This window comes from Ochotona princeps, chromosome 2 (assembly GCF_030435755.1).
Source record: "Ochotona princeps isolate mOchPri1 chromosome 2, mOchPri1.hap1, whole genome shotgun sequence".
NCBI classification, from domain to species: domain Eukaryota; kingdom Metazoa; phylum Chordata; class Mammalia; order Lagomorpha; family Ochotonidae; genus Ochotona; species Ochotona princeps.
Window position 1 is genome coordinate 121078922 of NC_080833.1, and position 23500 is coordinate 121102421.

Consider the following 23500-nt stretch of genomic DNA (forward strand, 5'->3'; position numbering starts at 1 on the left):
CCCATGCATTGCTTCTTGCCTTAAACTAGACAATGAGACCTCCCTGGTACTAGGTTTCCTTACACTGTGGTTCAGAGAATGGTAAACCCTTAGGTCTTGGAGCAAGGAGGAAGATGGAGAAACAGCAATAAGCCCAGAAGGTACAAAGAGCTCCTCACTGGCCTGCATACAGAGATCCACCACATAGCTGGCCAGCAGCATCCAAATTGTGTTTACTCATATGGCAACCATTGGAGGCGAGGGGCAGGAAGTGCCAGGCTGCCCAAACCCAGGACTCTACAGTTCTTGGGACAAAGTCCCATAGAAATGGAAGCACTAGCAGTGGTTTTACTCCTGGCTTTGGCTAAGTCAAACTGTAACCACAGCCTGCCTTCCAATCAAGGTGGGATGGTGGCAGGAAGGGCTTGGTGAGCACGAGCTGGGCCCAGGAGATCTGGGATCTGTAAAGACACTGGCAGGCTAAAGAGGATACAAAGGAAGATGAGTCTGAGAGCAGGTGCAAGGCACAGAGATCTGTTGGAGGAGAAAGGACAGGCTGAGTTCCATCCAGGCAGTCATCAAGACTCGAGGGTAAATGCAAGCAGGAAGTGTGGTGAGAGAATTGCAATGGGGTGAGACCCACAAGGGTTACCAGAGGGTGTCAGGTGCCTGAGCCCTGAGACTGGCCAACTGGTTGGATAGAAGGAATGGGAAGAAGCCAGCTTTGAATGAGACATTCCATGCTTATCATAGGAGCAAGGGAAAAAACAGATCATTTAATCCTGGGGAAGCTGGTGGGGGCCTAGGACAGTCTGAGAGTGGATGGGCACCTTGAGTCCTTCTCAGAACCAAAACACAATCAAGGTGAGAGTATGGCCTCACCAAGACCATGTCATCAGGACTGAGGGCGCTACCCGGCCTGTGGCTGAGCCAGCATGGCCTTGAACCCCTGGAAGGAGGTCGGTAGCTGCTCCTAGAAGAACTGCAAGGCATAAATCCAAGCAAAGCCTCCAACAGGCTGAGCCACACTTGTGTCTCCAAGACCATCTTCCTCCATTGCAACCAATGGCTACTACTGATTTTGAGATTTAAACAGCACTTTTTAGTTTGCAAAGCTGTTGATAGTTTACAAAGCAGCCTGCTGCTCAGCAGTTGGAGTTGTGCGTTTCAGAGATTCTCCTGTGTGATGCTAGCTAGTCTCCTTGGCCCCCTGACTCTCAGCGTGTCCAGCTGGCAGAAGGTAGCCATCAGTCCACCTCCTGCAGCAGAGCATGGGCAGTGTCTCTACCAGGACTGGTGAATGGATTTAGACCTTCTAGTGTCTAAAGAAAACTCGCTCACTTGGCTCCAGTAAAACACATGCAGACCTATTGTAGTCTTTCCCGCTACCCAGCCTCTTAAGCCCTAAATACTTCCAGAAGCCTCGTAGTTCTCTCTCCGCTGAACCCCTTGCCAAGCCCTGTTTGAGACAGGGAAGTTGGGGAGGAGTGGTTGATTCCTATACTGCTCTATTTTTAACCAGAGCGTGCCTTCCTACACCGCCAGTGATTGGCGCCTCTGAAGCCGAGGTGAAGTGCACCATCAGCAGAACCTGGGCAATAAATAGCAGCGGACACAGAGGCCAGTCTGTTACACGGCCAGGAAGCAAGACAGATGGACACACTAAGCTGCCAAGAGCGGCTGAGTTGACCACACATGCTCTCTAAAGTCTCCACTATTGGGGGAGGAGTAAGTGCCAGCCCCTGTCTGCTCCCAGGTTGGACGGGTGCACGATTGGGGATGGCACTCGGGCGCTGCGGCTTCCTGCCAGTGGTGTGTAGAAACCAAGCCTCATAATACTTTAAGCAATACCAGCGTGGGGGTTTAGGCAGGACGGGGGAGGTGAGTTCAGCCCTAATCCTTCCTTCAGAGCAGCAGGTTCATGGTTCCAGCAGCTGTTTCCCAACTCTAAACAAAGCCTCCTCAAAGCTTTACCCCCTCCCCCCCACATTTCCTTAGCTTGGAGTTGGTCGGCAGGGGGTGGCGGAAGGTGAAGGTAGGAGGGTCCGCCCGCCCTGCTCCGAGGAAACAGCAGCATAAAGCACACTGATGATATTTGCTGTGGAGGATGCAGGCAAGTAAGAGAGCTTGGAGACCCTGCAAACACAGACTGCGTCGGTGGGGAGGGAGGGTACAGTGTGCAAGCTTGCAGGAGACTGTGTTGTGACTCCGTTGGGACAGAAGACCTGTGGAAAGACAGAGACAAACTTGGACAGATTATTGCCCAACTTCTCCCAGCTACAGGCTGGACCTAAAGCAGGGAGGAGATAAATTTGTATAAGAAATGCCACCATCAGGCCCAGCGCCATGGCCTAGCAGCAAAAGTCCTTGCCTTGAATGCGCCAGGATCCCATATGGATGCCAGTCCTAATCCCGGCAGCTCCACTTCCCATCCAGCTCCCTGCTTGTGGCCTGGGAAAACAGGCGAGGACAGCCCAAAGCCTTGGGACCCTGCACTCGCGTGGGAGACCCAGAAGCTCCTGGCTTAGGATCGGTGCAGCACTGGCCCGTTGCGGCTCACTTGGGGAGTGAATCATCGGACGGAAGATCTTCCTCTCTGTCTCTCCTCCTCTCTCTCTATAAATATATATCTGACTTTGCAATAAAAATAAATAAATCTTAAAAAAAAAAAAAGAAATGCCACCATCACAGTGACAATAGAAACATCATATCTCTTGGATTTTAAATTAAAAAAAAAAGATACAAAGAAAACCATTTAGCTAAGGCAAGCATTTGGCTCAGTGGCTGTGTTGCTGCTTGGCACCCCTGCATTCCTCATCAGGTGCCTGGGTCACACTAACTCCTCTACTTCCGATCCAGCTTCTGGCTGATGAATGCGCAGGGGGGCAGCAGGTGATGGCCCAGTGCTTGGGTCCCTGCCACCCATGCGGGAGACCAGGAGTGTGCTCCTGGCTCCTGGTCTCAACTTAACTCTTGCAGCCATTTGGCGAGTGAACCGGTAGATGGAAGTGTGCTCTCTCTCTTTCTCTCTCTCTCTTTCAAGCTCTGCCTTTCAAAGAAACATATCTTTTAAAACACTACTCAATAAGGCACATTTGTTCATCCTATTTCATTACAACTGAAGGTCCCTCTCTCCAAACGCATTTGGCCAAGCTGAACAAGGAAGTGATACTCTTACACTGCGGCCTTCTTCTCCTGAGATCTTTGTGGAATGAGAAGCCAGCGGTCTGTGCTGCCTCCAAAACCTGCGGGCACCCCTCCAAGACTGCACCAAATTGCATCTGCCCCCAGGTGCCCAGAGGCACACCCCGAGCCAAGCACATTGTAGATGTTGCTCAAATGTGGTTGCCAGAACAGTCTTCCAGGAGGTTTGCACAGAGGAACAAGTTGGCAAATGCTGTTGAAATACCTAATTGCCAGCCCTGCACAATAGCCTAGTGGCTAAGGTCCTCACCTTGCATGCCCGGGATCCCATATGGGCGCTGCTTCTAATCCCGGCAGCCCCACTTCCCATCCAGCTCCCTGCCTGTGGCCTGGGAAAAGAGTCAAGGATCCTGCACCCATGTGGGAGACCCAGAAGAAGCTCCTGGCTCCTGAGTTTGGATTGGCTCAGCTCCAGCCGTTGCGGCCGCTTGAGGAGTGAACCATCAGATGGAAGATCTTCCTCTCTGTCTCTCCGGCTTTCCAATAAAAATGAACAAATCTTAAAAAAAAAATACCTAATTGCCATTGTCCTCCTCTTTAGATCACATCATCACAGCATCCCAGCATCCCTGGCCTTGCATGGCACCAGCTGAGGAAAGTCCAGTGCACATTTGCTGAATCATTTTTGCTTCTTGTGTTTCTAGGAAAGACCGGCAGAAATCAATGCTAATGTGGACAGCTCAGCATCCCCATCGGTGGCCCAGCTGGCCGGGCGCTTTAGGGAGCAGGCAGCTGCTGCAAAGGAGGTAAGTCTAGGGGCTCCAGCACCCCTTTCTCTGTGAGAGGCTGGATGAAGGTGCCTCAGCAGAGGGAGGCTTCCCTGTGCAAGAAGCAGTGGGGGAAATGGGGCGGAGAGCTGAAAGGCCTTGCCTTAGAGATGGGAGTCTGCCTTCCGTTTCTTCCCCATCATCCGGCAGGCTGAGATCTTGCCCAATTGTGCCCCTAGGTTGGGCTCAGAGAGAAGAGTCTGACCTTGTAGCCTAGGAATCAGGAACAGGAAAGGAAAGGGGTCGAGGGGTGTCAAAGGATTCCAAAAGAATCACAGAGCCCAGGGAAGAGTGGAAGAAGAGTTGAGCCTTGGGGAGAGGGGAGTTCGGACTGTCGCTGGTGATAGGGTGTGAGAGCTACAGGGGACATCAGGGTGCCTGGTGGTTCCTCGAGGCCCTGGAGCTGAAGGATAACTCGCCCAACTGGCTCCTCGGCACTTGCAATGAGTCCAGCTTTTTTTGAACATCACGAGAGTGCCTGCAGGCTGGCTGTGGAGGTCCTGTTGAGATGGTTTCCTGCCAGTGGCTCTCCAGCACAAACAGATGCTCTAACAGGAAAGGGATGACAGGAGGTGCTGGAAGTCAAACCGGGTGGGCATTGAGGGGGTGCTGATTTAAACAGTCTGTGGCTGTGTCCACATTGCATCATCCTCTCCCACCCCCAAACCTGCCTGCCCTGGTCCCCACCTCCTTCTTCTCCCTCCCTGTTGCCTGATAAGCACTCTCTTTCTCTCTGTGTGTCTGTCCGTCACCATCCCTCCTCTAGACACCAACCAGTAAACCAACAAGAAGAAAACCGCCCTGCTCCCTCCCCTTGTTCCCCCCCAAGGTAGAGCTGGGCCAGAATGGCGAGGAGGTAAGTGCGGTGGGCCCCCGGGCTCCAGGACACCACTGCCTGGAGGAAGAGGCACTTTGGTCCTGCCTGGGGATTCCTCCTGCAACTGAGATCCTGGGAGGAGTCTCCTCCCCTGCTGGCTCCCCGCCCCGCCCATCCCTCACTTTGGAAACTAGGCCCCGCCCTGTTCCCTTGGGATTGGTCAAGGACACTGTGCTACAAGCCCGGGACTTTCTGCAAAGAAAATGAATGGAACTCAGGAGGGAAGAAAGCTATGCTTTATTCCCAGATCACCTTGGAGTAAAGTGTGGAGAAAGGCAGGAGACAGAACTGTGACATGGGAGACCCTGTGGTTCTACGATGTCTTTCTGAAGGCTGGAGGTTGTTCTGGATGGCCAGCAGGAAACCAGAGCCCCTGCTGGCCTTGGATAGAAATAGCCAATGCTGGGCCCGGCGGCGTGGCCTAGCGGCTAAGGTCCTCACCTTGAAGGCCCCCCCCCCCCCCCCCCGGCTAAGGTCCTCGCCTTGAAGGCCCCGGGATCCCATATGGGCGCCGGTTCTAGTCCCGGCGGCTCCACTTCCCATCCAGCTCCCTGCTTGTGGCCTGGATTGGGACACTGCACCCGCGTGGGAGACCCGGGGGAGGTTCCGGGTTCCCGGCTTCGGAACGGCGCGCATCGGCCCGTTGCGGCTCACTTGGGGAGTGGATCATCGGACGGAGGATCTTCCTCTCTGTCTCTCCTCCTCTGTGTAAATCTGGCTGTAATAAAATGAATAAATCTTTAAAAAAAAAAAAAAAGAAAGAAATAGCCAATGCTACCAATATAATAAAGACTCCGAAATCATAAGTCCTAGACAGTCCCTGAGTCCCAGCCTGCGTACTCACCTAACCCTAGTTACTGGAGTGTGGCCCCATCCCAGCAGCCCACACGCCTCAACTACTGTCAAGGTCCGTGCCTGAGATGTAGATCTGTGAGTTAACATCGTTGGGCCTGGCCCCAAAAGACAGCTCAGCTCCTGGGTTGTTCCACCAACTGTTCCATTCTGGGGATGAGCATCCTTGGTGCCTGTTGTGGTCCCAGGCAAGCCTTGCATCTATAAAGTGACAGAGTCGGAGCATGGCAGCAGTTTTCAAAGATTTTTGTCAACCCAAGATACCCAGCAGATCAAGTCAAGAGTTGGCTGCTCCTGGCCTGGTGGGAAAGGCTGGGGCGGCGGGGTGGGGGGCTTACAGCCTGGTTGCTTTGAGAATCCTCTGTCCTCTCACACCAAACAAGGGACTTGTGCTGGGAAAGAGTCCCCAGGAGCACTGTTTAAAGTAGCAGTGTTTTGGCTGATTGTCTTCAAGCGCCAGTATGACGGGTCTAGGCCGCATCAGGTTATCAGCCAGAGTTAAGTTGCCTACCACCGACTTCTCCTTGCAGGGGACCAGCCTCTGCTCACAAGCCTTCCCCATTGGGCTGGGTGGCATAGCTGCCATGCAGCAGGTGGAGGCTGTGGTTACTGATCACCCAGGCTTGGCCCAGGAGGAGTCACCAAGCCATTCTGAGCCTACTCCCTTATTTACAAAATGGAGACAGGGACGCTGGCCAACTAGGTCATATAGTCTGATGGGGAGAAGTTTTCTTCCCTGGAATGAAAGCAGAGTGAGTCAGGTGGGTTCTGGTCGGATTAAGCAGCTCTCTTCCAGGGGTTCTGCAGCGATAGAGTTATAGGTTGTACCCTGTGGCACACAGGGCACCTCAACCTAGGAGCTGCACAACATCCAGTAACCAAGCAGTGAAGGGACAGAAGGATGGTGTTTTGTGTTTTCTGAAGTTTTTGTTTTGTTTTGTTTTGTTTTGTGTGTGTGTGTTTTACTTTCATTTTATTTGAAAGTCGGGGAACAGAGACCTACTCAAACGCATGCAACTGCCAGGGCTGGCCAAGGCTCAAGCCGAGAACCAGGAGCCCCTTCCAGGTCCCCCATGTGAGTGACAGGGACTCAACCACTTGAGCCGTCACTGGCTGCCTCCCAGAGCACCCATAATCAGGAAGGGAGATTGGTAGCCAGGACTTGAACCTGTACATTCTAATGGAGGTTGAGGGTGGTCCGAGTGGCACCTCAACAACTGTGCCCAAGCCCCCTCCCCGGTTGAGGGGGTGGAGCAGGTGTGGGCATGGGTTGGGTGGCTTCAGTCCTGCCTGGGGTGGCAGGCTGCTTGCTCGTAGGGAGAACCCTGCCTCTGGGGATCTGTGGTCTCATGGCCTTGAGTTCCTCATAGAAATAGCCTGAGTGGCCAGAATTTCCCAGCAGTAGTGCTGGGCCCAGCCTGACCCCTCTACTGCTTCTGCACTTCTGGAGTGCAGTCTGCAGCTGGCCTAATGCTCTTCCCAGAACGAAGATTCATTCCATCGCTTTTGATCCCTGACACTCTCTGGACCTGCTGGGGCCTAAGATGGTGGAGACAGGCCCCTGGGCAGCACCTGCTGACTGCAGATCCCTCTTGCAGGCAGGGTGAACCTGACTACTTCTCTTTGAAAGAATCAGGCAAATGTTTCCTGCCTCATCAGCTCAGAAAGGAGCTGGGAAACACGCCCATCTAAACAACCAGCTTGTTTTCCAGACCTTCATAGATAGATCTGCTTCCCTCCAACCCTGGAGCCTTCTGCTAAACCATAAAAGAAATGCTGCCACCTGCTGCCACCCTCAAGAACTGCATGCACAGTTACTTTGGAAGGATTTGTTAGAGTTAGTGGAAATTTTTACTGGGAATGAGGTACAGGTAACACGTACTAGGCTCCAAATTATAAAACGATCCCTTCTTTGCCCTGAAGATATCCAATACCTTAAAACTGTCCTCTCCTTCTGTATTGTCACATCATTTTCCTCACAAAGTCTTGGAAATCTCAGAGCAAGGAGCTGGTGCTGGTTTTGTGGCATAGTGAATAAAGTTATCATTTGCAATGCCAGCATCCCATAGGAGCTGGTCCTTAGCCTGGCTGCTTCATTTCTGATCTAGCTCCCCACTAATGGCCTGGGGAAAGGAGCAGCACATGGCCCCAAGTGTTTGGGCCCCTACACCTACATGGGAGATCTGGGTGAAGCTATTGGCTCCTGGATTTAACCTGGCATGGCCCTGGTCATGGCGGCCATCCGGCAGATAGATGAACCATCTATCCCTTTTTTGTGGCTCTGACTTTCAAATAAATAAATAATCTTTTAAAGAGAGGAAGAAGAGGAAGCTGACCTTTTCTCCTAACACAGGATCGGAAGGCAGACAGGGTTCCTGAACTAACCTACCTTAAGTGATCCCAGCACACACTCAGCCAGCTCTGCAGCACGTGGGGTCCACCATGATGGCTACTGCGGGGCAGGGGCAAAGTCATGGTCACTTTGGAGCAGCCCACACAGGGCCCGGAACACAGCAGACATTCCACAGATGTGTGCTCAACCGCGATGAGCATTCTACTTTCAGAGGATTGTAATAATGAACAGTACCATTGGAAGTGCCGGGGGTGCTTGTGCAGAATTCCATAAGTATGAGGGAGGGACTCCAGGAATACCTGCCTGGTTTCACGCCAGGCCTGTGCTTCCTTGTTTTCCTTTATGGCCAACAGAGTTAGATGGTCATTGCTGCCCTATCTCTTGGAAGCTCCATCCGATAGTGGAAGGTCCCAAGGTGAAGGCCTTGCAGGTGCAGGGCCTCTCATCATGACCAGGAGGCCTCCTGGTTTTCAGATGTCTGTCCTGGCTCTCCTGACTTGCAGCTTGCAGTGAGATGAGGGAGGGAGGGAGAGGAGGGGCGGCCTCCCCCTGAAGTCAGTGGAACTGAGTGACACAGTCCAAGGTGACACCAACTTCTGCTTGCTGGAGGCTTCTAGACGTCAGCTAGAAGCCAGCTGCTTTCACCTCACTCAACCTGCTTGTTTTGATCCCTTTGCTCTGTAGAAATCACCGCCCAATGCCAGCCACCCTCCTAAGGTCAAGGTGAAGAGTTCTCCTCTGATTGAAAAGCTTCAGGTAAGCACAGAATACATTACCCACTGCTGCCTTTTGTGCAGCTCTGGCTCTCATCTGGAATGTGTCTGCCTGCCGCGACTCCTGGGGTAGCCCTGTGTGTTTCCTGGGTGCTTGGCTCCTGAGAATTGTCTAGTGACTAAGGGTTGAGGGCCTCACAGCTCTCAACAGGGGCAGGAATAACACCCAGTGCTTGATGGGCCAATGGATAGTTCGTGGGCTGTAAGGGGAAAGAATGTTACGGTTTCAGGAAACGCTCCAGAAACAGCCCAGCTCTCTTCCCCAGAGCCTAACTGCTGCTCCGAAGTATCTCAGCCCCACACAGCTGCTGCCCACTGCACTGCAATAGCCAAATGCCTTGCTTACAGCACAGGCTACCCTGCATCTCCATCAGTCACCCTGGTGCCCACAGCCCCCTTCCTTCTGGGACCATGGCAGGCCTGGAGTGTCCATGAGGCAAAAGACTCTGCCCTGGAGCTCACAATCTTGTTGGGGACACAAGGTGTTCACTCCTAATAGAATGAAAGATACACAAACATAAATAGACGGGATCTCACCTGCAGGTGTGGGCCCCACTCCTGCTGCTGCAGTCCAGGGCTCCTTGGCCTTGGCGTTGTTGGAGCTGGGTCACTCTGTTGCTAGGGGTAGGAGTAAAGGGAGGGGGACTGTCTGCACATCCACTCAGCAGCAGCCCTGGTCTCTACCCTGTGCGTTGAAGATAGCTCTGAGCCTACCCTGCAGATCCAGGAGAACTCTTTGGGATCTCCCTGGATGTTTAGTTCATCCTGAGATGCCCTGCTCTGCCCCAGGTGCAGAGAGGACAGAGGGGCCGCAGACCACCCATGCACATAACAGAGGCCTCTGGGAAGGGCCCCAGGACTCCGGCATGCCTTCTGACTGCCAGCTGAGGGCTACAGCCTGGAATCCCCCCTTCCCTCCTCACCCCAGCACAACACAGAGAGAGCTCCCTTAACCCCATCCCAGCACCAGAGCTGGTTTCCCATGTTCCATATGCTGTAGTGTTGGGCTCGTGCCCTGTGCCAGTCATCCATAAGTCATCTTGGAAACACAGCCACTTGAGCACAAGGTTTGGGTGCCTAACTCTTTTCATCTTTTCAAGAATAGAAGCATAAGTCAGTCAAATACCAAAGGAACCTGGCTTTGTTAACAATTTGCTGTGGTGGCAGGGCCGAGGTAGGGAAGGAAATGAGACATCTGTCATTGGCTAGATGTTTTTTGCTTTAAATGGTCTGTCCGATGTGTTATAACCCCTGACTTTCCTTTGCTAGAGTAGTTTGTCACTTGAAGTTCACATGTTAAGCAGATGGGCCAGACCCATCTTCCTAGCGCACGGCCTTACGGTGGGGACTCGCCTGTCTGATGCTTACACAGTGGGGGCCTCCTTGGCCAGCCACAGAAAGCCCAGCAGGATGCCCTTGGAGACTCTCCCCCCCGAGATGCCGAGAGCCTGACCAGCTGCGGGCCAGACCCTTGCCTTAGTCCTCACCACGTGCTGTTTTCTGACGTGCCTGGGCGCACGGCCCTTGTGCCTGACTTGTATATTTCACAGGTTGAATTCTTGCAGTGACTTGTTTCTGTGTAAATGATCCTAATTGGTTTTCTTCTCGGATCTAGAAATGGGCAATACTTCATTCCACAGAACAGGAGCAGTGTCCCCGACTCAGCCTTGTCTGTTTTGTAGATCCTCTCCTCAGATCACAATAAAAGAAAAACCTAGTACCTTCCACAGCCTGCCGAATGGTTTATGGTCTGCATGTCCAAAAGTGTACGGGGGAGTTCTGGGGAACCAAAGTTGGCTGGGGGAAGGCAGAGGTGTGAGTGTGGGCTGTGAGGCAAGGACAAGGTGACTAGAACCAGATGAAACAGACTCAGGAAGTCAGGATAAGAATCCGAGGCTCAGAAAGACTGTTGGACTTGCCGGGAGCCACACAGCCTGTGTTACATGAGTGGTCCAACATTTGAGCCAGGAGGAGCCATCTTTAGTGATACCTCAGGGTCTGACACGGGGACCAGCACCACGGCCCTAGGACACTGTGGTGCAGACTGGGAAATGCAGAGGGCAGGAGGGGAGGCACACCCCTAGATGGCGCTAAAGAGTATCTGGGGTGCTGCCGCCCAAGGCCTCCAGGGAGGTCTTCTGCCCCATGATAACGGGATGGATCTGGACCCCAGCCTCCCAAACTCAGGACTCCCCCAGGCTTCGGTCACTCTAGGGTAACTCTTCCCTTTGGCTGCCCTTAGGTGTGTTTGCATGGGGTCCGACTTGCCCTACAGTGTTTCAAATGGTAGCATAGATTGAATTCTTCTGCCATCTTCCTTTCTGAGAACCCGCACCCTGGGGTCTTAAGGGACACACACACACACACACACACACACACACACACACACACCTTGTGTGACCCTCAGGGCAGGTGCCTTAGTCACTATGCTGATTTGGGCAGGGAGGATAAACCTGAACAGACAAGGTTGTTGCAAAGGGAACAAATGGCATGTGTCCAGCAAATATTGGGTCCCCAGGAGATGACGGCTTCCTTTAAGCTCCTGGGCTGCGGGTGCTGCTCTGGCCACTTTGCAAGTTAAAATCATTTCAGGGCATCTTCCTGGATCCACATCCCTGAACTTTTTGGAGATCAGTCTCTGGGGAGGCAGGCTGCAGGAGAGCGACCAAGGAGACAGTGCTTCTAGGAACGGGACATGATGTGATAACGGAGAACCGGTGGAGAAATCACACGAAAAGCCTCACAGAAGCCAGCGTCCACCAGGCATGTGGCCAGGTAACCATCGAGTTCCTCACCCTGCTCTGGTCATTTCTCTACAGGCCAATTTAACCTTTGACCCAGCAGCTCTGCTGCCTGGAGCGTCGCCCAAGAGTCCTGGACTCAAGGCCATGGTGTCACCGTTTCACAGCCCTCCTTCCACCCCCAGCAGTCCTGGCGTGCGGTCTCGGGGCAGTGAGGCAGAGGAGGTCCCCGTTAGCTTCGACCAGCCTCCTGAAGGCAGTCACCTGCCCTGCTACAATAAGGTGCGTTGTAGGCTCCGGTGCTGGCGCGTGGAAAGGGGCGGACTGCCGGCTTTTCTCTCCCCTTCTTGTCTTCTCGGAGAAAGGGGCAGCTAATGCGCAGCCACAGTCAGAGCCGGCTTCCCCACAAGAAATGAGGCTTCTCATTTCCTTTGCAAACGATGCTGGAGCCTGCTTATCCCAGCTCTTCCCCTCCATCTGTGCCACCAGCTCTAGCGCCACGCTTAGGCTCTGTCTGTTTTGGCGAAAGGGGAGGGAGATGCAGACTGCTATGAGAGGAGAAACGGCTCACGCTGCAAACCAAAGCTGAAGACCCGGCCCACGGTTCACCCGGAAAGGCAGGCAGGGCCCCAAGGATACCACCAATGGTCCTCTGTGGCACAATGGGAAGTGTCCCAGCATGGGCTGCAGCCAAAGAGGGGGGGGTCCCTGTGCAGACAAACACACAGTAGGGCTCATCTCTGCCGAGACTACCCTGATCCTTGGTGTAAACCTTTTCAGCAGGTCCCTGGACCCACTGCTGGAAGGAGTTAACATCAGCATCACGTGATGTGCTCCAAACCGGTCTGCAGCACCTGTGGGCTAGAGCCCTAGAGCCAGGTTGGGACTGAGACAGTCAGGGGACAGGGTCCTGTGACTTCAGAATGGAGGTCTTCTAGGTCATTCCAGGAAATCTATGCAGGGAAAATAATGTTTAAAAACAGAGAGGGCCCCAAGAACAACACTAGTGGTACTGGAGTGCCTGGGGCCAGAGCAGCGGTCCTCCCTGTGGTGATGAGCGGAAGTGATGGACACCTCGAAGGCAGACACGAGGCAGCAGACAGCACAGTGTGCTCGGAGGGAGTCAGGGCAAGAACAGACTATCCTTGGAGGTTTCAGTCTTCTGACTGCAGCAAAGGAGCAGACAAAACGGTTTGGGAACCTGCTGGCCACGAGGGCCAGGGCTTTTGATGTCTGCAATGTTAACCTGCTGGTGGTCTTAGGAAACAAAGGTCTGGGACATCCTCACGCACCCACGTCCTCTCCCAACCTCTGGGTTTTTCTAGACTGGAAACATCCCAAAGGGTCGCTCAGTGGGAAAATAAGATTGAAACAAATGTTGTGTACATATGAATTTTGGAAGGACACAGTGCTGCAGTCGAGTTGAGCGTCTGACACAGATCCTGAATTGCATTTTTCAGCAGGCGTCATGAGCCAGAAGAAACCTTGTTTCTGGGAGTCAGGAGTGACTTTCTGGGAGTCCTTCTGGGGCTCCCTAAAGAATAGTGTCTGATATTGGTGGAGCTGAAAGCTTTCCAATAAGCCTGATTTTTAAGAGTGGGAAGGACTGAGTTGGGACCAAAAAGGAAGCTGGACCAGCTAGTTGTCTAACTTGTCACCGAAGAGGTCCCCTTACTAGGCTCAAGGGTGTCAGCTGGCCTCTTGCCCTCTGCTGCTCTGATGGGCTCATCTTGGTCAAGGCATCATTTTCTAGATGTGAGAACATGAGCCGTACAAAACAAAAATGGCTTTTATTCAGCTTGTAATTTAGGAGGACACCTGTTAGATGATCAAAGAGCATGTGAAGAATTGATTATTTATGGGTCATTTTTTACATGCTCTTATAAAATTGCTAAGTTAGACACCAGACAAGTCAATGTTTTATAGGGCAGTAAAAGCTTTTGAAGATTTTTCATTTATTTCTTTTCAGTTTATTTGAAAGGGATCAAATCAGAGACAGACTGGTAGAGAGAGTTTCTAGTCATTGGTTCACTCTCCAAATGCCTGCAAGAGCTGGGGCTTGTGACTCGGTAACGCTAAAAGCTGGAACTCAGTGCAGGCCTCTGATGAGGGTAGCCATGACCTAGCTGCTAGGGCCAGCACCTGCCACCTCCCAGGAAGCTGGGATTGGAAGCAGAGTCAGGATTCAAATCCAGACAAAGTGATGGGAGGATGCTGGGCATCCCTGTGTCAAGCAGCAGGTCCCTCTCACAGCTCTTTGTTTTCCTTAGGTGTGGGGAACATCTGTACCTCCCTGAGGTCCGGGGTACACCATGGTTTCACACTCTCTCTACCCAAGCCCATGATAAGTAGCGGTCGATATGTTCCCCTAGGAAGCAGCCCATAGTGGGGCTTGTTAAGCAGTGCTTAGCTGGGTGTCATTTTCCTGAATGCCTTCTTCCAGGTGCGGACGAGGGGCTCAATCAAGAGGCGCCCTCCCTCCAGGCGGTTCCGAAGATCCCAATCAGACTGTGGTGACCTGGGGGACCTGAGGGCCACAAACACAACTCAGGAGAATGGTGCCAAGGAAGAGAATGGAGATGAGGTGTTTGTGGCCAAGAGCCGAGTCCTGGGGACCCCTCTGTACAGCGGGGGAGCTGCAGGAGAGGGAGGGCAGGCGCTCCTGGGGCGTGGGGACAAGCCCCCTCTGAGGAGGACACGCAGCGAGGCAGAGAAGCAGGAGGAGCGGCCCGGGGCCGGGAAGGAGGAAGTCTCACACTGCGAGAGGGCTGTGCAGAATTCAGAAGGGGGGACCCCCGAACCCTCACAGGCCTCCAGCCCAGAGGCAGAGAGCAGCCGTGCCAATCCCATGGAGGCAAAGCCAGCAGAGGAGGAAACAGAGGGAAAAGGGGAGGAGACAGGATGCACAGACGCCAAACCTGGACTGCAGAGCCCAGACTCCAAGAAGCTAGAGGAGGAGGAGGCAGCTGTGGAGGATCAGGTCCCCCAGAGTCCACCTGCAGGCATGGAAGACAGCGACAGCTCCAAGCAGGATAAAAGCCAGGAGAAGCAAGCGGAAGGGGCACTCCCCGAGCCAGGCTGCAGCCCCAGAAACAGCCACACCCCACTGGAGAACAACGAGGTCCACTACAGCGAGCCAGCCGACCCCAAGGAAAAGGTAGGTGGCCAGGCTTGTTCACGTGGGGAGGCCTGTGCCCTGCTCCTTTCAGCGCCACCCCAGAGCAGCTCAGAGCGCGGAGACAAAGACCCGAGGCTTCTGCCTCGTGAGACTGCACTGGGACAGCCTGTCATCAGGGTGGGGGGACCAAAGGACAAGAATGGGCAGTGCATCTCTGGCTGCTTGCAGCTTTATGCTGCCCTGAGCTGCCCAGGAGTGCTGGGTGCAATGGAGTGACGGCAATTCGACTCGGTGGCTGAGGTCTGCTGAGTGCAGGAGTCCAGCAGGAGGGACCCTCCCGACCTGTCATGGGCCATCAGCAATTCCTTGGTGTGCATTAGCAAGGCAGAAGGGGACAGGCGACAGGAGCCACTCCTAGGAAGCCAGAACCACAGTGGAGGGTGAAACCACTTGTTTGTAGACAGTAGGTAGAAGTTGGGGACACCTCTAGACACAGGTGAATATTTGGGTCTTTAGAGAGAGATGCTTTAAGGGACACCCCCCAGAAAGTCTTGGTGCCTCACCCCCGAGTCCTCCGCTCCACAGTTCATCAACTCAGTCAGATTGGGTCCTTGTTTCCCTTGTTAGTGCATTCATTCACTCCCAAGCCGCCATCAGCTGCCTGCCCCCCAGCTCCTCATCTGGCCTCCTGCTTCCTCTTTGATTTTTTTTTTTTTCTGCCTGTGCAACCCATTTCTGCCCATGGCTTTGAATCACCTGCTCTCTTCAAAAATTACCCAGCTCTTTGTGCTAGCGTTGCTCTGACAGCACCCACAGACTCAGTGGCTTAACATGATAGAACTACCCCTTCATATGGTCCCAGAGGCCAGGACTCCCAACCTCGAGACACCTGCGGAGTTGGCTCTCCTACAGGTCCCAGTTGTGTGGAGTGACTTGACCCTGAGACTGGCCCCACCATCCGACTCAGGGCCATCTTGAATGCCAGGAATGCCTGTTTACCCAGCACTACCATGAATCACCTAGGTCTTGGCCTCCTTAAGGCCCACTTGCCTAAGGAAGCTTAGTGACCTTCAGGTTTCAACCAGTCTGCGGAGGCATTTATCCATGGTATGTCCACTTACGGCTGCATCTGCTAATCCCTGAGCCTGTACTCCCCACGCCCACCTTGAGCTGTTCGTTCTCTCTCTCTCTCTCTTCTCATGCTCTCTGTGTCTCTCTCTGTCTCTCTCTGTGTCTCTCTCTCTCTGCTCCCTTCTGTCTCCACAGCCACCCCCCTTGCTGAAATAAAGACATCTTGTGTGGCTCATTTGTTGTATCTGGCTTCTTGGGTTTGTGGAGAGGCCATTTCTCTGCTTGAAGTTCTGGCGAACTTCACCTGCAATTCTTGGAGTCCCTTGTGGTCTCTTCCAGCTGCAGGTGTTTGTCAATCTCCTCGGCACTGAGTGACCTCAGGCGCCTTGCTCCCACCTCTGGCACCCGCTGGCATTCTGCTCTCTGTGTCTCCAATCCCTGCCCACGCTGGCAGATACTCTTTGCCCTTAGTCCATTTTGTCATCGTGGTATATGCTGCTGCTGCTGGAAATTCTCGTTTAGCTGAAAGGCAGAGTGTCAGAGAGAGAGAGAGATGAGAGAGAGGACTCTCATCTGTCTGCTGCTTCACTTCCCAAATGACCAGAAGAGCCAGAGCTGGGCCAGGCAGAAGCCAGGAGCCAGGGCTACTACACACGGGTGTCCTACAAGGATGGCAGGAGCCCAGGTTTAGCCATCTCCTGCTGCCTTCCCCGCAGCATTAGCAGGGAGCTGGATCAGAAGCAGGGCCGATGGTATTCAGCTAGTGCCCTGAGAGATTCCTGCTGACGGGTGGCAGTTTAGGCTACTCCGCCGTAAGGCCTGTCCCCTCTGGCTCATTTTTTTAAATTTATTTTTCTTTTTTAAAGAATTATTTGGTTTTTATTGGAAACTCAGATATACGGAGAGGAGGAGAGACAGAGAGCAAGATCTTCCATCCGATGATTCACTTCCCAAGTGGCCTCAATGGCTGGAGCTGTGCTAATCCGAAGTCAGGAGCCAGGAGCTTCCTCCAGGTCTCCCACACAGGTGCAGGGTCCCAAGGCTTTGGGCCGTCCTTGACTGCTTTCTCAGGCCACAAGCAGGGAACTGGATGGGAAGCGGGGCTGCTGGGATTAGAACCGGCGCCCATATGGGAGCCTGGGCGTGCAAGGAGAGGACTTTCACCACTACACTATCACACTGGGCCTTTAATTACTTCTTTTACTCTTTCCTCCAGTGCATTTTCAGTGCCTACTGCACAATCTGGAACATAGTGGGTGCTTTAAAAAAAATAAATAAATATATATATATATATATTTTAAAGATTTATTTGTTTTATTGGAAAGGTGGATATACATAGAGGAGAGACAGAGAGGAAGATCCTCTATCCAATGTTTCACTCCCCAAGTGACCGAAACGGCCGGTGCTGCGCCGATCCGATGCTGGGAACCAGGAACCTCTTCCGGGTCTCCCATGTGGGTGCAGGGTCCCAATGCATTGGGCCATCCTCAACTGCTTTCCCAGGCCACAAGCAGGGAGCTGGATGGGAAGTGGAGCTGCCGGGATTAGAACCGGCGCCCACATGGGATCCCGGGGCGTTCAGGGCGAGGACTTTAGCTGCTAGGCCATGCCTCCGGGCCCTAAAAATATATTTTGTGTGTGAATTAAAAAAGTGTGAAAGTGAAAACTGCCTGACCCAAGGAAAGTAATCGCTAATGATCCAGCCACAGGTATTAGTGGCATGGAGTGTTTGTGAGCGGCTCCTCGGGAACACTTCCGAGGAGTGAGTGCCGAAGACTCCCAGCATGCATCTGACACTGCTGTGATTTCACTATCGGGCAGAATGCTTCCCGTATTTCTGTGACATCTTCCGCTGTAAGGGACCAGTCCTTAGATTTAGAATCTTCTGGAATCTAGAGTGTCCATTCATTTTCCAAGAGGCTAAAACATGGCCCAAGTCCTTCATCCTTTTTGAGTCCATATTATCTCCTGCCTATGGTTCCCAAATCTGTTCATCCCCGATAGGTTACTGACTCCACCACTCTCTCCTCTTTTTCCTTTGTATCCATCCCAGGGACACACAAATAGTGCCAGGGAACCCAACCTTCCTATTTCCAGCTGGGGGACAGAAACTTTCCAAGTCACAGAGCTCAGTCAGGGTTGACAGGTGGAGCACCTGCTGTAAGTATCCAAATCATCTACTTTCACTGTAGCTGTGCAGTGGCCTTCCTTCACAAGGAGGGGCCGTTGCCTCCAGGTCTTTTGCTCCTTACAGGCTGGTCAAGATTAGAATCAATATGCCTCAGGCACTAATGTGAAAGTATTCCCTGGGAGAACCAGTCCCCAGTAGGCCCCCCAAGGTTTCCCCCCAGGTAGCCACGCCTCTGTCAGTACTTTCCTGGGTCCGGCAGAGACAGTGCTGAACTGTTTTCTGGTTCCCCAAGCCAAACTCCAGGGCATGCCCCAATTGTTACAGACAGAAGGATAGGACAAACTAGGACAGTGGCATTCAGGCACTCCATATCTATCATTGTCACTATGCAAGACAGGACGTATTCAAAGGTGAACCTGGGGCATAGATAAATAACTAAGTAACAACACAACAGAAGAATAAAAAAGGTGCTACTGTGTCCAGTGTGGTGGCCTAGCAGCTAAAGTCCTCACCTTGAACATCCCATATGGGCGCTGGTTCTAATCCTGGCAGTCCCACTTCCCATCCAGCTCCCTTCTTGTGGCCTGGGAAAGCAGTCAAAGATGGCCCAAAGCCTTGGGACCCTGCACCTGTGTGGGAGACCTGGAGGAGGCTCCTGGATCCTGGCTTCGGATCAGCACAGCTCTGGCCATTGCGGTCACTTGGGGAGTGAATCATCAGATGGAAGATCTTGCTCTCTGTCTCTCCTCTCTGTATATCTGACCACAATAAAAAATGAATAAATCTTTAAAAAGAAAAAAAGCCCCACACATTTAAAAATAAAAAAAAGGTGGGCCTGGCAGCATGGCCTAGTGGCTAAAGTCCTTGCCTTGAGCTTGCCCGGGATCCCATATGGGCACTGGTTCTAATCCCGGCAGCTCCACGTCCCATCCATCTCCCTGATTGTTCCCTGGGAAAGCAGTCGAAGACGGCCCAGTGCTTTGGGACCCTACACCCATGTGGGAGACCTGGAGGAGGTTGCTGGCTCCTGGCTTTGGATCAGCACAGCACCGGCCGTTGTGGTCTCTTGAGGAGTGAATCATCGGACAGAAGATCCTCTCTATATATCTGACTTTGTAATAAAAATAAATAAATCCTTAAAAAAAAAATAAGGGTGTTACTCTCCAATGGTACAGTGTGAGGCAGAGGAGGGATTAAGCTGTTCTTTAAGAGAAAGCACGGATGGTTTCTAAACTAAGCCAAATTTACCAGATGTATGCACCAGCGATGCTCCCCGAAAGACCCAGCACTGGAATGGCAAAGACAAGCATCCAAGGACATGGTCAGTACAGGCTCCAGTGCTGACCTTCCCACCGCCTGGGGCAAAGGCTTCGCCCACGTCATTCTCCCCAGTTTGTCAGCAGGACAAGTCCTTTTCTGCCTCGGTTCTCATAGAACCGACTCTGAGAGTCCTCCAGCTGCCTAAGGGTTGGCATTGCTGGCTTCCTCCATCCCAGTGGATGACTAAGCCTCCGTTCTCATTCCTTCTAGCATCTCTCAGGGTCACGCTGCCCTGCACTCCTACTACCACCTGCCCTGGATCCCTTCACCATCCATCCCCGAGTCCTCCATCCCTGACGTGCCTCTGCAACTCCCTTCTAATAATCCTTGGGCTCGGTTCCCGGCGGCGTGGCCTAGCAGCTAAAGTCCTCGCCTTGAACGCGCCGGGATCCCATATGGGCGCCGGTTCTAATCCCGGCAGCTCCACTTCCCATCCAGCTCCCTGCTTGTGGCCTGGGAAAGCAGTCAAGGACGGCCCAAGGCTTTGGGACCCTGCACCCGCTTGGGAGACCCGGAAGAGGTTCCTGGTTCCCTGCATCGGATCGGCGCACACCGGCCCGTTGCGGCTCACTTGGGGAGTGAAACATCGGATGGAAGATCTGTCTCTCCTCCTCTCTGGATATCCGGATTTCCAATAATAATAAATCTTTAAAAAAAAATAATTCCTGGCCTCCAGGCCCACCCCACATATCAGCACCAATTTTTTCTGGAAATACCATCTTGCTCTTGACTCTCCTCCTGCAAACCCTAGGATGTCTGTCCACTTGGAATGGAGTTCGCACTGCCCTACATGCTGAGCCTCTTGCCAGGGTCCCTAACTTTTACTGCCTCTCTGAAGCTCCCTTACTGCAGCTTAGAACTTGACCATCTGCTGCACTCAGCAACCCACACTAGAACACATCTGCTCCCTGTTCTTTCTACCAGAGTTGCCTTCACTGCCAAGTGCAAATTCTCACAGCCCCTGCACTCAATGACCTCTGAAATCCTCTCTCAGCCTCTCTCACTCCTCCTTCACAGCCTTCCCGGGGTTGCCCCCAAGGACAGAAGCCCCCAGCCCCACGAACGGCTGCTTCCACTCAGGCTGTCATCCGCCATGACCGTGTACATCCCATACCGTCCTGCAGTGTGGATGCAGTTGCGCCCTCAGCCATTCCTCAGCTGCAAGGCTGACAGAGATAAGGCCTGCATCCTGGCACAACCCCTAGTGCAGAAGCAGCTAAAATAACAGCTCTTAAGCGAGAGCTGGACAGATAGCCCTTCTGCTGTCTCCTGTTTCAACCCTTTCCGCTCTTTTCTACTTTCATTGCTGCTGGGAAAAAAAAAATCCTAAGCAGCTTTTTGCGGAAGATGAAGTTGCAGGGGTGAGTGAGTGGGTCAGAGACCAAGGCAGGGAGGACAGAGAAAGCCAGGAATGAAGGAAGATGTAGTGTTACCTAAGGGCTCAAGCAGTGTTCCCAGGGTTTAGATCCTGGCTCTACCACTTACAAGCTTTGTGATCTGAAAGAAGTCACTTAACCTCTCTGTACCTTTATTGCCCAACAAGAGTTAGCAGCGAAATACCTAGCTCATGGGCCCAGTACAACGGCTCAACTAGCTCATCTTCCCCTTGTAAGCGCTGGGATCCCATATAGGCTCCAGTTCAATGTCCCAGCTGCTCCTCTTCCAATCCAGCTCCCTGTTTGTGTCCTGGGAAAGCAGTAGAAGATGGTCAAAATTCGTTGGACTCTGCACTGGCATGGGAGACCTGGAAGAAGCTCCTGGCTCCTGGCTCTGGGTCAGCTCAGCTCTGGCCATTGAGGTTATATGGGGAGTGAACCAGTGGATGGAAGATCTCGCTGTCTCTCCTTCTCTCTGTAAATTTACCTTTCCAATAAAAATAAATAAATCTTAAAAAAAAAAAAAAGTTAACCTAGCTCACATAGCTTGAGTGAGGATGAAATGAGCCCGATGCATGTAAAACACTATGACAGGCACATAATTATTGTTACCATGGCTATTACTCTAATTCCTACCCTCTGTGTTTTGTCTAGGATCTCCAAGGGGATGTCCTGAGCGTCAGGATTCCCCAAACCTCATGATGATTCCTTCTTTCTTTCTCTGTTCCCAGGGTGATGCCCTGGGCCTGGATACTAAGATGTGAAGAGCTCCTGGTGCCCGAGAAATAAAGCTGCCGGGATGTGCCTTTGCCAATATCCACAGCAATGGTAGCAGTGGCAGGATATGGCCTGTCCGGATTCCCCAGGGACCCAGGATAGATTACTTACTGCCTCTGATTGCTCAAATGGAGAAGATCTGAGGGCGGAGGACTTTACCCAGCCTGATTCTTTATCATTTGATGGATTGGTCTGGAAAAAAAAAAAAGAAGAAGAAGAAGAAGAACGTATTTAAAACAATGGACTGTGATCACCCCACCCCCAGGGATACTGGTCAGCCTGCAGGAGCCTGGAGACCGTCCACAGTGCCCTCTCCCTCTAGCTGACCTCTACACGGAGCTCGGATTGAGCAGGCCAGGTTTTACTTGTGTAGTTAATAGCTGCTTTGCTGTCCTAAGATTACTGTGGTTCTCACATAGAAATAAAAACTGATCAGAAAGAAGATAAGGGAACACTGCTGAAAATACAGATCCTGGGTGTTGTAGCAGTCCTGCAATGGGCTTCAGAGTCCAGTGAGAACCTTTCAGATCTATCTCCATGTGAACTGGGCAGCTGCTGTTTAAACCGCTGAGCTAGAAGAGATGAGTGAGGGAACAAGCCTAAGTGTGCGACCCACCAACAGGAGGAGGCTTGGGCTGAGGATGGCCACAGGAGGTGACAGCTCAGCTCGATCCCTTTGCCAGCCCAGAGGAGCCTTGGAAAGCATCCGTCAGAGGAAGACAAGTCTAGGTTTCTTGTTCTGCCCTGCACTCCACCATTCTGAAGACACAGCAGCAATACCCACTCCCTGCCAGCTCTCTGAATTCCCTTGCATAATGAATTGGGTCCTTCCAGGTTGGACTTGAATGTGGATTAAATAAATGTTTACTGGCAGACACCTGGAGCACCAGGAAAACAGCCTTCCACGCTCAGCAGGGAAGCGTTCTTTGGATGGCAGCCCAGGTTCTTCTCTTCGACTCAGGGAGAATGGGTTGAAGTCTTTGGTCTGTTTTCATTGGATAGCTCTTGCTTTAATGTTCTGTTGGGGGAGTATAGGAGGTTTTTCAAGGCACAGGCTAGCCACTCCCTGACTTACACCTTTTCCTGCCTCCACCCCTTCCTGCTGAAAGATGTTAATGCAAATCAATGCTTAATTGTTAGGGTAGGTCCTTATTCTGACTCTCAACGTGCTAAGTTGGTGATGGTTTCCCTGGAGGTTTGTTAGGCAATAAACTATCCTGACTTCAGAAAACAGTCTCTCAGACAGAAAAGGCCTATGTCACTACTGGTACCTCGATTTTTTTTGTCATTGTACTTACAGTTTTTCTAACTACAAGGTAGTGTGGATATTTGGGGTATATGTATATTTTTTTCAAAGCAATTTTTAAGTAGATTGTAACTTGTATCTGATTTGTAACTTGGTTGACATGAATGCTGTCATGGCTATCATAAACTCTGGATTTGTGGCAGAATTTAGCAGATGTGCATAGTTCATTTGCAATCTATATACCATCTATCAGCAGATATGTACCCCCCCAGATAACATGTGGTTTATTTGTACATATATTGGGTTCTTAGAAAAACACAGATGTTTGCATGCACACAGACACACACACACACATCTGAGCAAATGTTTTGCATATGTGTGCCTGACTGTGAGTGTGCGGTGTGAACAGCCACTTTGCTTTCCTTGAGAAAGGCATGCGACAGAAAGTGGACAATATAGAAATGCAAACAGACCTGCATTTTTCTTCTGGAGGAACTCAACATGCTAGCAGGTAAGAAAGGAGCGATCGAACAGTGATGTCCCCGGAGATACTTGGCACTGTTCAAATACCTTCCTCTCTAATCCCTTGCTGGTTACATTATTTGGTTGATTTTGCAAAAGAGCAGAGACCCATTCCTGGGGCTCTAGGAAGCGAAGAGCTCCTGGCAGGGGATGTGTGAGTTCAGGGAATGGTCTGCCTGGTGCTTTGGCCCAGATTGCCACGGCTCCGCTTTCCCCCAGCCGCTGTGATACAGCAATGCACTTGCCGGTCGATTTGGAATTAAAGAACCTTATCTGTGTATTGTGTGGCACGAAGGCATTCCTGGGTTAGGTAGGCTTCGCTCTTCTACAACAGCAGCCACATAAAAACACAGACTCAGTTTCCCCTTCTCTGTGTGCTCTGACTTGCATCTC

The 23500-nt window shown here is 52.1% G+C and overlaps 1 protein-coding gene across 2 annotated transcripts in view; it reads left to right on the top strand.

Moving 5' to 3' along the window:
* Positions 1-23112, top strand: part of RCSD1 (RCSD domain containing 1) — a 71335-nt gene extending 48223 nt beyond the window's left edge. Inside the window, exons 2-7 of one of the 2 annotated variants that reach the window (XM_012928086.2) lie at positions 3828-3929; positions 4717-4806; positions 8717-8788; positions 11625-11828; positions 13990-14703; positions 21294-23112. In XM_012928086.2, coding sequence (XP_012783540.2) covers positions 3828-3929; positions 4717-4806; positions 8717-8788; positions 11625-11828; positions 13990-14703; positions 21294-21326 — 1215 coding nt within the window. In that variant the 3' untranslated portion in view covers positions 21327-23112. The remainder of the gene's footprint in view (positions 1-3827; positions 3930-4716; positions 4807-8716; positions 8789-11624; positions 11829-13989; positions 14704-21293) is intronic. The other variant, XM_058660593.1, reaches the window with a different exon arrangement.
* The last annotated feature ends 388 nt before the right edge of the window (positions 23113-23500 follow it).